Below are 14,099 nucleotides of genomic sequence, written 5' to 3'. Positions count from 1 at the left end.
CCTAACAGTTAATGTGCTCTTCACTTCTCTCATCTAGAGCTCAACTATGCCCAGAAAGAGGGAGTTCAACTGTGCCCTTCTGGAGAACAGACACCTGATGCCACCTCTCTGCTCTTCCTTGGAGCTGAGTTGAATAACCATCGTCTTGGAAGTAAAGGATCCAGAAAGCTCGAAGTTCAGCAATGAATGTTATCAGAGCATCTGCCATGGAAAAAAATGTATGGAGGTGGGCAAAGCTCTCGGAGGATGGATTTTTGTGTTCGGTGGTACAGATGAAGAAAACACAATGGAGAGGGTCCATTTACTTAAAAAATTATATACACAATTCAATTCCTGTGTTCCTCTCATTGCTCTTCCTGTCAGCTTCCTTCCTCTCTTCCAGAACCCAATTCTGAGGATCTCTCAGCTTCCTAATGGAAACTCTTAGCCCCCAATATCTCTCCAGAATTTCTTACCCAGCTGTCTTAGCCATTTTTTCAGGAGCCATTAGTAGAGCCTCTATTGTCTTCTATCAAAGATGTTCCAAAGATCTTCTATTGATAAAATTGTATTTACTTATTGATTCAAACAAGAAACATCCTGTTGGGGTGCCAAATATATAACACATACAAGTTCATTCATATGTCTTCAGACGTTAACTTAATGTTTCTGTGTCTCGGTTTCCACATTTGTAAAATGGGGATAATAGTAGTATCCACTTCCATTAGGTTAATATGAGGATTAAAGTATGGGAAGTTATTTAATTGTCTGTTATTCAGTGAGCACCTGTACATGTTAATTATTATCATTGCATCAGTGTAAACACATATTCATTTGTGAAATCAAAAAAATAGTGGTGATAAAATGAGCTAAGGCATATAAAGCATAGCACAAGCATTGACATATGATGTTCCTCAAGAAATTTTACCTAATTTAGTAAACTTAACAATCTCATTTATTGTATGTTTGAGGAACTCTAACACAGAGGAATTTTTATTAAGAATTAAAATAAAATACTATTTTTATCCCAGTCCAGAAAAACAGATCAATTATCCTCTCATAGCAGCATATAACATGTTTCCAATCTCTCTCCAGGAGACTGATATTTTTGTTAATATGTGATTGTGATCTATTCTCTAAGATATTTAGCGGTACATATGAACACTGCTGGGGGGTTTTCTCTTGCTCCCTCTTTTTTGTTGTGAATTTTTATTTTTGAGTAATTTTAGGTTTATAGAAAAGTTACAAAGATAGTACAGAGAGTTCTCACAATGATAAAAAATGTTTTGGAACTAGATACAAGCAACGGTTGCAAAATGTTCCAAGTGTACCAAATGCCACCTAAATGTCACCTCAAAATGGCTCCGGTTTTTGCATATATGTTTTGTATTAACTGCCTTGCTAAAATCACATTCCATTAAAAGAGGTTTTCAGCTGCCAGTTCATTATCTGAAGCCTATCATCTTCAAACAATGAACAGTTGCCTTTTCAATATTTACATCTCTTAAACATTTTTTCCCCTTATACTTCACTGACTGGAACTTCTCAGGTGTTGATAGAAAAACATTAATGATTAGCGTTTAGACTTTCTTTTCTTCTTTAATACTTAAAGTGGAATTCTTCTATTGCTCCTGTGCAGGGCATTTTTTGAAGGCAAGCTTTGTTGTTTATTTAATTCCTTCCTTAATTATTGATCTATTATCTTCCATCCCGAACCAACTTTGGATAGTTATATTTTCCCAGAAAAAAATTCATTTCATAGAGACCTTCCAATATTTAATAAGGAGTTATAATTAATATTATTTTTCAGAGTTGAGCATTTCCTTACATCTGTGCTCATTTACCTCATTCCTAATTTTAGGCATTTCTGTTCTTTTTATCCCTTTCATTAGCACTTCGAATGCTGTCTATACATTTGCTTTTCCCAAAGAATAACCTCAGGAATTCATATCTCAGCTGTAGAATATTTCTTCTTTTTAATTCATTAACTCTGCTTTTATCTTAATTTTCTGATTTACCTAGGTTTATTTTATGGAACTTTTACTAAGAATCAAAATGAAATGCTTTTTTCTTCCAATCCAGATCAATTGTCCCTCCGTAGCAATATCTGAAGTGTTACTGCTCTAAGTGATGGGATTTCTTCGAATCCTTTTTTTTAAAGAATTTCTTAATTCCTCCATTGAAAAGTGTGTTTTATTTTAATTTCACCTCGTAGATAAATACTTAAAAGAAAATACTCTCATTTATTATCCTTTTTCTTCTTTGACAGGGCATCTCTCATATTTATTGATCAAATGATTGTTAACAACAATAAAATTCTGTATAGGGGACTCAATGCACAAACATTAATCAACCCCAAGCCTAATTATCAACAATCTCCAATCTTCTGAAGCATAACGAACAAGTTCTTACATGGTGAACAAGTTCTTACATAGTGAGTAAGTTCTTATATGGTGAACAGTGCAAGGGCAGTCATATCACAGAAACTTTCGGTTTTGAACACGCATCATGAACTATAAACAATCAAGTCAAATATGATAATTTGTTTGATTTTTATACTTGATTTATATGTGAATCCATTTCTCCATTATTATTATTATTTTTAATAAAATGCTGAAGTGGTAGGTAGATGCAAGATAAAGGAAGAAAACATAATTTAGAGCTGTAAGAGGGCAAATGTAGATGATCAGGTGTGTGCCTATAGACTAAGTATTAATCCAAGCTAGACAAAGGCAACAAAACATCCATGAATGCAGTTTCTCTCAGAGCAGGGGGGGTGAGGTTCTAAGCCTCACCTCTGTTGATCCCCAATTTCTCACCTGATGGCCCCCCTGCGACTGTGCCTGTCTTTGGTTGTTCCTCCCTTGAGGAATCATACCCGTCTCTGGCTAACCAGTCATCTTCCGGGGCCATACAGGTAAATGTAAAGTTGGTGAGAGAGAAGAAATGTTCATTGAAAAGGTTAGCTTTTTACTTCTTTGCAGATTTATGCCCTGTGGCTTCTATGCCCAGCATTTGTCTTGAGGTATCTTTACCACTTGGAAGAATTATGATACTCGGTAATTTCGATATGAGGCACAAATTCTACTAAAGGGTTGTAATTAGGAAGGAAGAAAAGCTATAGAAGTAGCAGACGGAAGAAAACATGGGAAGATTGATTATTTCTTTGACATATCTTCTTGGAGAGTAACATAAGCATGTATAGGGTTTAAACTACTAATTAAATTGCATACACACATTAACAGAATAGGAATACAGCTACATAACAAAAGCAGACCTACAATTACCAGCCATATCCAGTGAAACCAAGAAAACCAGTTAGGCACCCTAGGCATCTCTGAAAACTTATCAATGATATGATGGATACTGTCTAACTGACTTTGAATAGTTAGAGAAAAATCAGACAAATTAAAACACCACATTCCTGGGAACTGTTCACATCCCATATGTTCTTTTAACAGTAGATAGTCTATAGTCGCATGTTTTTGGAGTGCTGCAGCTTGCACTTCTCCTAATTCTTGGTTGAGTTCCAACAGTATAGATCCAGTCAAATTTGTTGTTTTACTCTATGCACAGGCTAGCTTAGATATCTCCTTCATTCCAATGGCAACTCCAGGAACCGGTGGGATGAATGCAGGTACAACTGCAACAGCGCCAGGATTTTTGTTGAAGATTTTTGATGATCATCTTCTGGAATGACTCTTCCAGAGGATGTTGATGTTGGAAGCTCTTCTTCATATTGTATCTTAATACATTTTCTGGGTAGCCAAATTAGGCTTTGATCCTCTGTATAAACACAAACAAACCCTTTGCCCACACTTTGATATGACCTTTATACTATTGTGAAGAACTTATTGGAGATCACCAACACAGGAACTGCTTTTTTTTTTTAAGAGAAAGGAATATTATCAGAAAAATATGCTTCCATAGCTGATGAACTGACACCCTTTAAATGATCAAAATTAAGGCTATGTAAAGCATGCATTAATCATTGATTTGCAGTTAGTTTTATCTTATCAGGGAGTAATCCCCCTTTTCTTTCTCCCCTTCTTTTTGTTATCATTAATCTACAATTACATGAAGAATATTACGTTTACTAGGCTCTCCCCTATACCAGGTCCCCCCCACAAACCCCTGTACAGTCACTGTCCACCAGCATAGCAAAATGTTATAGAATCACTATAGCTCATCTGTGTTGCACAGCCCGCCCCTTTCTCCCACCCCCCCATTATGCATGCGAATCATAATAGCCCCTTTCTTCTCCCCCCCTTATCCCTCCCTACCCACCCATTCTCCCCAGTCGCCTTCCCTTTGGTACGTGTCAGTCCATTTTTGGATTCCGTGATTCTGCTGCTGTTTTGTTCCTTCAGTTTTTCCTTTGTTCTTATACTCCACAGATGAGTGAAATCATTTGGTATTTGTCTTTCTCCGCTTGGCTTATTTCACTGAGCATAATACCCTGTAGCTCCATCCATGTTGTTGAAAATGGTAGGATTTGTTTTCTTCTTATGGCTGAATAATATTCCATTGTGTATATGTACCACTCTTCTTTATCCATTATTCTACTGTTGGACACTTAGGTTGCTTCCAATTCTTGGCTATTGTAAATAGTGCTGCGATAAACACAGGGGTGCCTATGTCTTTCTGAAACTGGGCTGCTGCATTCTTAGGGTAAATTCCTAGGAGTGGAATTCCTGGGTCAAATGATAAGTCTATTTTGAGCATTTTGAGGAACCTCCATACTGCTTTCCACAATGGTTGAACTAATTTATATTCCCACCAGCAGTGTAGGAGGGTTCCCCTTTCTCCACAACATTGCCAACATTTGTTGTTTGTCTTTTGGATGGTAGCCATTCTTACTGGTGTGAGGTGATACCTCATTGTGGTTTTAATTTGCATTTCTCTGATAATTAGCGATGTGGAGCATCTTTTCATGTGTCTGTTGGCCATCTGAATTTCTTTTTTGGAGAACTGTCTGTTCAGTTCCTCTGCCCATTTTATAATTGGATTATTTGGTTTTTCTTTGTTGAAGTGGGTGAGCCCTTTATATATTTTGGATGTCAAGCCTTTATTGGATCTGTCATTTACAAATATATTCTCCCATACTGTAGGGTACCTTTTTGTTCTATTGATGGTGTCTTTTGCTGTACAGAAGCTTTTCAGCTTAATATAGTCCCACTTGTTCATTTTTGCTTTTGTTTTCCTTGCCCGGGGAGATATGTTCAAGAAGAGGTCACTCATGTTTATGTCTAAGAGATTTTTCCCTCTGTTTTTTTCTAAGAGTTTTATGGTTTCATGACTTACATTCAGGTCTTTGATCCATTTTGAATTTACTTTTGTGTATGGGGTTAGACAATGGTCCAGTTTCATTCTCTTACATGTAGCTGTCCAGTTTTGCCAGCACCATCTGTTGAAGATGCCAGCATACATCTGTTCAACACTGTATGTCCATGGCTCCTTTATCAAATATTAATTGACCATATATGTTTGGGTTAATGTCTGGAGTCTCTAATCTGTTCCACTGGTCTGTGGCTCTGTTCTTGTGCCAGTACCAAATTGTCTTGATTACTATGGCTTTATAGAAGAGCTTCAAGTTGGGGAGTGAGATTCCCCCACTTTATTCTTCTTTCTCAGGATTGCTTTGGCTATTCGGGGTCTTTGGTGGTTCCATATGAATTTTTGAACTATTTGTTCCAGTTTGTTGAAGAATGTTGCTGGTAATTTGATAGGGATTGCATCAAATCTGTATATTGCTTTGGGCAGGATGGCCATTTTGACCATATCAATTCTTCCTAGCCACGAGCATGGGATGACTTTCCATTTGTTAGTGTCCCCTTTAATTTCTCTTAAGAGTGACTTGTAGTTTTCAGGGTATAGGTCATTCACTTCTTTGGTTAGATTTATTCGTAGATATTTTATTCTTTCTGATGCAATTGTGAATGGAGTTGTTTTCCTGATTTCTCTTTCTATTGGTTCATTGTTAGTGTATAGGAAAGCCACAGATTTCTGTGTGTTAATTTTGTCCCCTGCAACTTTGCTGTATTCTGATATCAGTTCTAATAGTTTTGGGGTGGAGTCTTTAGGGTTTTTTATGTACAGTATCATGTCATCTTCAAATAGTGACAGTTTAACTTCTTCTTTACCAATCTGGATTCCTTGTATTTCTTTGTTTTCTCTGATTGCCGTGGCTTGGACCTCCAGTACTATGTTAAATACCAGTGGGGAGAGTGGGCATCCCTGTCTAGTTCCCGATCTCAGCGGAAAAGCTTTCAGCTTCTCGCCGTTCAGTATGATGTTGGCTGTGGGTTTATCATATATGGCATTTATTATGTTGAGGTACTTGCCCTCTATACCCATTTTGCTGAGAGTTTTTATTATGAATGGATGTTGAATTTTGTTGAATGTTTCTTCAGCATCTATGGAGATGATCATGTGGTTTTTGTCCTTCTTTTTGTTGATATGGTGGATGATGTTGATGGATTTTTGAATGTTGTACCATCCTTGCATCCCTCGGATGATTCGTACTTGGTCGTGGTGTATGATCCTTTTGATATATTTTTGAATTCGGTTTGCTAATATTTTATTGAGTATTTTTGCATCTACATTCATTCATCAGGGATATTGGTCTGTAATTTTCTTTTTTGGTACGGTCTTTGCCTGTTTTTGGTATTAGGGTGACGTTGGCTTCATAGAATGAGTTTGGGACTATTCCCTCGTCTTCTATTTTTTGGAAAACTTTAAAGAGAATGGGTATTATGTCTTCTCTGTATGTCTGATAAAATTCCGAGGTAAATCCATCTGGCCTGGGGTTTTGTTCTTGGGTAGTTTTTTGATTACCATTTCAATTTCTTTGCTCGTAATTCGTTAGTTTAACTTTTGTGTTTCTTCCTTGGTCAGTCTTGAAGGTTGTATTTTTCTAGGAAGTTGTCCATTTCTCCTAGGTTTTCCAGCTTGTTAGCATATAGGTTTTCACAGTAGTCTTTAATAAGTCTTTCTATTTCTGTGGAGTCTGTCGTGATTTTTCCATTCTCATTTCTGATTCTGTTGATGTGTGTTGATTCTCTTTTTCTCTTAATAAGTTTGGCTAGAGGCTTATCTATTTTGTTTATTTTCCCAAATAACCAGCTCTTAGTTTTGTTGATTTTTTCTATTGTTTTATTCTTCTCAATTTTGTTTATTTCTTCTCTGGTCTTTATTATGACCCTTCTTCTGTTGACTTTAGGCCTCATTTGTTCTTTTTCCAGTTTCGATAATTGTGATGTTAGACTATTCATTTGGGATTGTTCTTCCTCCTTCAAGTGTGTCTGGATGGCTATATACTTTCCTCTTAAGACTGCTTTCACTGCATCCCACAGAAGTTGGGGCTTTGTGTTGTTGTCATCATTTGTTTCCATATATTCCTTGATCTCTATTTTAATTTGTTCGTTGATCCATTGATTATTTAGGAGCATGTTGTCAAGCCTCCATGTGTTTGTGAGCCTTTTTGTTTTCTTTGTAGAATTTATTTCTAGTTTTATACCTTTGTGGTCTGAAAAGTTGGTTGGTAGAATTTCAGTCTTTTGGAATTTACTGAGGCTCTTTTTGTGACCTAGTATGTGGTCTATTCTGGAGAATGTTCCATGTGCACTTGAGAAGAATGTGTATCCTGTTGCTTTTGGATGTAGAGTTCTATAGATGTCTATTAGGTCCATCTGTTCTAGTGTGTTGTTTAGTGCCTCCGTGTCGTTACTTATTTTCTGTCCAGTGGATCTATCCTTTGGGGTGAGTGGCGTGTTGAAGTCTCCTAAAATGAATGCATTGCATTCTATTTCCCCCTTTAGTTGTCTTAGTATTTCTTTCACATATGCTGGTGCTCCTGTGTTGGGTGCATATATATTTAGAATGGTTATATCCTCTTGTTGGACTGATCCCTTTATCATTATGTAATGTCCTTCTTTATCTCTTGTTACTTTCTTTGTTTTGAAGTCTATTTTGTCTGATACTAGTACTGTAACCCCTGCTTTCTTCTCTCTGTTGTTTGCCTGAAATATGTTTTTCCATCCCTTGACTTTTAGTCCACGCATGTCTTTGGGTTTGAGGTGAGTTTCTTGTAAGCAGCATATAGATGGGTCTTGCTTTTTTATCCATTCTATTACTCTGTGTCTTTTGATTGGTGCATTCAGTCCATTTACATTTAGGGTGACTACTGAAAGATATGTACTTATTGCCATTGCAGGCTTTAGATTCGTGGTTACCAAAGGTTCAAGGTTAGCCTCTTTAGTATCTTACTGCCTAACTTAGCTCGCTTATTGAGCTGTTATATACACTGTCTGGGGATTCTTTTCTTCTCTCCCTTCTTATTCCTCCTCCTCCATTCTTCATATGTTGGTTGTTTTATTCTGTGCTCTTTCATGTTTCCTTTAACTGCTTTTAGTGGGTAGCTGATTTTATTTTTTGCCTTTAGTTAGTATTTGGTTGGTCTGCTTTCTTTGCTGTGATTTTATTTTCTCTGGTGACATCTGTTTAGTCTTAGGAGTGCTCCCGTCTAGAACAGTCCCTCTAAAATACCCTGTAGAGGTGGTTTGTGGGAGGCAAATTTCCTCACTTTTGCCTGTCTGGGAATTGTTTAATCTCTCCTTCAAATTTAAATGACAGTCATGCTGGATACAGTATCCTTGGTTCAAGGTCGTTCTGTTTCTTTGCATTAAATATATCATGCCATTCTCTTCTGGCCTGTAAGGTTTCTGTTGAGAATTCTGATGACAGCCTGGTGGGTTTTCCTTTATAGGTGACCTTTTTCTCTCTAGCTGCCTTTAAAACTCTTTCCTTGTCCTTGATCTTTGCCATTTTAATTATTATGTGTCTTGGTGTTGTCCTCCTTGTGTCCTTTCTCTTGGGAGTTCTGTGTATTTCCGTGGTCTGTTCAATTATTTCCTCCCCCAGTTTGGGGAAGTTTTCAGCAATTATTTCTTAAAAGACACTTTCTATCCCTTTTTCTCTCTTCTTCTTCCTCTGGTACCCCTATAATATGGAGATTGTTCCTTTTGGATTGGTCCCACAGTTCTCTTAGTATTGTTTCATTCCTGGAGATCCTTTTATCTCTCTCTGTGTCAGCTTCTATGCGTTCCTGTTCTCTGGTTTCTATTCCATCAATGGCCTCTTGCATCTTATCCATTCTGCTTATAAATCCTTCCAGAGTTTGTTTCACTTCTGTAATCTCCTTCCGGACGTCTGTAATCTCCCTCCGGCGTGTCTAATCTCCCTCCGGACTTCATCCCTTAGCTCTTGTATATTTCTCTGCATCTCCATCAGCATGTTTATGATTTTTATTTTGAATTCTTTTTCAGGAGGACTGGTTAGGTCTGTCTCCTTCTCACGTGTTGACTCTGTTACCTTGGTCTGCCTGAAATTTTGCCTTTTCATGGCGATAGAGATAGTTTGCAGAGCTGGCACGAGTGACAGCTGGAAGAAGTTTCCTTCTTGTTGGTTTGTGGCCTTCCTCTCCTGGGAGAACAGCGACCTCTAGTGGCTTGTGCTGGACAGCTGCGCACAGATAGGGCTTCTGATTCCTGCCCTGCTGCTATGGAGTTATCTCTGCTGTTGCTGTGGGCGTGGCCTGACTCGGGCCGCTGCTCCGATATGGTGGAGCCGCATTGGAAGGGGAGCGGCCAGGAGGCTATTTATCTCTGTGAGGGGCCTCCGTGCTCCCTGCTGCCTAGGGGGTTAGAGTACCCAGAGTTCCCCAGATTCCCTGCTGCTGGACTAAGTGTCCCAGGACGCTTCCGTCTGGCTGTGGGGTCCCTGTACCTTTAAGACTTCCAAAAAGCACTCGCTTTTCTTTTTCCCAAGGGCCCAAGCCTCAGGGACCTGCTCACAGGTCTTACTGTCCTGTTTCCCTAGTATCCAGGACCCCACGCATGCACTGTGTCTGCGCTCTGCTGCGGATGGCTAGGGCTGGGTGCTTAGCAGTCCTGGGCTCCCTCTCCCTCCCCACTCCAACTCCTCTCCTCCCGCCCGGAGCTGGGGTGAGGGGCCTCGGGTCCCACCGGGCCAAGGCTTGTATCTTACCCATGTCGCAAGGCGCTCGGTTCTCGCAGGTGTGGATGTGGTCTGGATGTTGTCCTGTGCCTTCTGGTCTCTCTTCTAGGAAGAGATGTCTTTGTTATATTTTCATAAATATATGTGGTTTTGGGAGGAGATTTCTGCTGCTCTACTCACGCCACCATCTTACGTGATTGCCCATTTATTATCCTTTTTATATTTCTTTTATGAATCTGTATATCATATCCCTTCTCCTTATTAACACATCAGTGTATCTAGGATTTATAATTAAGGCTTTATAGGTTAAAGAAATTAACTTTTATCAGTCAAATAGATCATTTTCTGCTTTCTCATTTTCTTCATGGCACATTTTCTCATTAGAAACTCTAGGACACTACATTTAGAAATTCAATTTTGCTTATATTTACATAGGAACATTGATAATGATGTAATGGAAATTATGATTAATAGTAATATTGGTCGGGGGTTGTTTTTAGCAGAAGCACCCAAAGTCCAGAGGACCTAAGATAAAGAAATAACGGAAAGGCAGCACAAGGGAAGAACCTCTCAGTGATTGTAAGACCTGCCCAGAATTAGGGAATTGCCAATTCCATGAGCACTGAGCAGAAAGTCCAAGTGTAGCCATCTGCGGTGCTGCAAAACAGATGATCAGCTCCAGAGCAGCACTCCTCAAAGTGTGTGTGCATCAGAATTCCCAGGGGGGCCTGTTAAAGCACAGGGTGTTTGCTGCATACCCAGAGTATCCGATTCAGTAGGTCAGGTGGGCCTGAAAATACACATTTCTAACAGTTTCCCAGCAATGCTGATGGTCCTGACCACACTCTGACAACTACTAAACTTAGACACAGTTTTTCCAGGTAGCAACAGTAACCCCAGTTTGTCAACAGAGAGAGCCAATCATTCACCAAAATGAATGACTGCATGATCTCCCTGCTCTTAGATAAAGATATTTCTGTCATTCTAGGGAATGTCTATTTGGAGTGAATTTTGTGTTGCTTTTTTTCCTCCTTCTGGGCAAACCCCAAAACCCATGGAAAGCGGAAACCAAACAGGTGTTGGAAACTTTCTCCTCCTGGGATTCACAGAGTGAAGACCCACCGCCTGTCCTCTTTGGGCTGTTCTTGTCCATGTACGTGGTCACGGTCACCGGGAACCTGCTCATCATCCTGGCTGTCAGCTCAGACCCCCGCCTGCACACACCCATGTACTTCTTCCTCTCCAGCCTGTCCTTTGCAGACATCTGCTTCAGCTCCACCACCGTCCCCAAGGTGCTGCTGAACATCCAGACCCAGAGCAAAATCATCACCTATGCAGGATGCATCAGCCAGATTTTTTTTTCATTGTGTTTGGGTGCCTAGACAATTTACTCCTGACCTTGATGGCCTATGACCGGTTTGTGGCCATCTGTCACCCCCTGCACTACACAGTCATCATGAGCCCCTGACTCTGTGGACTGCTGGCTCTGGGGTCCTGGATCATCAGCATCATAGGCTCCCTGCTTGAGACGTTAGCGCTTTTGAGGCTGTCCTTCTGCACAAACATGGAAATCCCACACTTCTGTGATCTTCCTGAAGTCCTGAAGTGCGCCTGTTCAGATACCCTCGTCAATAACGTAGTGGTGTACTTAGACATTATTGTTCTAGCTGTTTTTCCTCTCTCTGGGATCATCTTTTCTTATTCTCAGATTTTCTCCTCCATCCTGAGAATTTCATCAGCTGGGGGCAAGTTCAAAGCCTTTTCTGCCTGTGGGTCTCACCTGTCCATGCTCTCCGTGTTCTATGGCGCAGGTCTTGGGGTCTACCTCAGTTCTGCAGCGGCTTCCTCCTCTAGGGCAAGGCTGGTGGCCTCAGTGATGTACACTATGGTCACCCCCATGCTGAACCCCTTCCTCTACAGTCTGAGCAACAGGGATGTGAAGGGGGCCCTGGGGAGACTCCTCAGCAGGGTAGCACCTCTCAGCAACGGGGGCTTCGCAGGACGCTCATGAGTAGCTGTGTGCCCAATGCTGAGGACCAGAAATCCTGGCTTCCTTTGTCCAGTGTTTTTATTTTTATCTAATTTTACACATTTTAAAGTAAAGCTCTCCTTGGGTCCTCCCTGACTTGTTTTTCTTGAGGCTGTGTCTTGGATTCTGTCTTTCACTTTGTAACTGGTCAGCTTACCCTCATATGAGTAGAATCTGGTATTTTCTCAGTTATCTTCAGTAATGGTTTGAGCTTCTTAAAGAATCAGTCAAATCTCATGTACTTAATATATATCCTTGAAGTGATAGGATATGCACCTATTTTGGAAATGTTTCAAACTCATATTCAGGTAGGTTTTCTGAGGTTATGTGAATGAAATCAACTCAAAGATTTGCCACTTTAAAAAAATCTGGTTCATGTTTCTTTCGGTCATATCCAACTTAATGAATTTTTCTACTCATCCACCATATGAAGTCCTTGAATTTCAGAACTGTATCTTATACATCTTTGAAACTGCAGTGCCTAATATATTTCTTAGGAAGGAGTTTATACTCAGTGAATATTTGTTGAGTGGCATGAGAAATAGATGGGCGCGTGGAAAAAGACAGAATCAGTCCTAGAAAAATGCAAGTGCATTAATTTAATAAAAGCTTTTGAGCTGGGAGATTCAGTTATTGATATTGATAAAAAAAGAGTAACAGCACCCAGTATGTGCCACCACTGTTTAAGCATTTAGACACATCTTCTCATGTGATATTCCAATAACATTTTTATGTGATTAGCATCATTTCCTCCTTGTAACAAATGAGGAAGTAAGAACTTACCGTATTTAGGTAAGTAAATCAAGGTCACAGATGTGGCAAAGAGGCTGAAACCTGGAACCATCTAAACCAGACAACTCTAAGGCATCATGTTATATTGCTTCTTAAAATAATAGTTCAACCTCTAAGGAAGGAGGAGTCCTCAAATATAAAAATGCTCATTTCCGGAACTCAGCTCCCCAGTGCAGCACGCAATGTTTTGTCTCTGGAGGCTGCAGCATCAGCAATAAGTCAAATCTAGAGTAAGATTTGGTAAGGTGTCTTTAATGTTTTAATTTACTTTCCTTGGATTATTACAGGGGTGAGCACATTTTCATGCTGATATGTTTACTTATATTTCTTATTTCTAAATTTCTGTTTATATCCTTTGATCATTTAACATCTTGGGTATTTTTATTCTAGTGGGTTTTTAAGAACCTTTCATATGTCTACATTTTATGCTTTGTAATACCCAATGTGTTCTAGATATTTTCCCTAGCTATATATACTTGTATTTTATTTTATTTATGGTTTTATCTACAGGTCTTTAACATACTCGAATATATCGATTATGTTCTCAGTTCTATCCCTTTATTTTTATTCCATCTAGATTTATGCTCAGAGGGTTGATCTATACTTTCTTCTAGGAGTCTCCTATATCATTTCTTGGACTTCATTTTATTATGGTCATGGCATTAGGATAGAAATTTAGGAATAACTCATTGCCTCAGCATCATTCACTTCAAAACATCATTTATTTCCTTGTGGATTTGATGCCCTTTTCATAATAGCAGAACTTCTTCTTTTACTGAATTTATTGATTACTATTCTACTGCATTCATATATTTATTTATATTTAAGCCAATTTCACAATGTTTAATAAACACAGCTTTCCTACACATTTTAAATAAAGAGGTAGTAAAATCTCCCCTCTTTATTCTTCATTTTCAAAACTCTCTGCCCAGTTATTGTTTGTGGAAAACATGTCTAAGTTGCCATCCCAATATTCATTCTGTTTTTCCCTAACGGCGGAATGAAGATTTGACAGGGGTGGCAATACACCCAGATCAAAACATCAGTGCAGGGGCGATCATGCGTCTTGGTTTGTTACAGTTGCATTAACCGATTATCACACACAGCGGCTTAAAAGAAGTCAAATATTTCATCTTACAGTTTTGGAGATTAGAAGCTCAAATACATCTCAATGGGATGAAATGAAGATGTCTGTAGGGATGGGTTCCTCTCTAGAGAGTCTAAGGAGTAACCCATTTTCTTGCTTTTTCCAGCTTCTAGGGGCTCACGGCCCCTCTCCTAT

The 14,099-nt window shown here is 39.2% G+C and overlaps 1 protein-coding gene across 1 annotated transcript; it reads left to right on the top strand.

Annotated features, from left to right (window-relative positions):
• The first annotated feature begins 11,050 nt into the window (after positions 1–11,050).
• Positions 11,051–12,149, top strand: LOC130680043 (olfactory receptor 7C2-like). The gene is given in 3 exon segments (XM_057490029.1): positions 11,051–11,103; positions 11,105–11,346; positions 11,349–12,149. Coding segments are annotated over 3 exon segments (954 nt in total). The 3' UTR covers positions 12,008–12,149.
• The last annotated feature ends 1,950 nt before the right edge of the window (positions 12,150–14,099 follow it).

The sequence above is a fragment of the Manis pentadactyla genome, chromosome 12 (assembly GCF_030020395.1).
Source record: "Manis pentadactyla isolate mManPen7 chromosome 12, mManPen7.hap1, whole genome shotgun sequence".
In the NCBI taxonomy this organism is placed as follows: Eukaryota; Metazoa; Chordata; class Mammalia; order Pholidota; family Manidae; genus Manis; species Manis pentadactyla.
The sequence above is the reverse complement of the archived record's forward strand: the minus strand, read 5'-3'. Positions and strand labels throughout refer to the sequence as shown.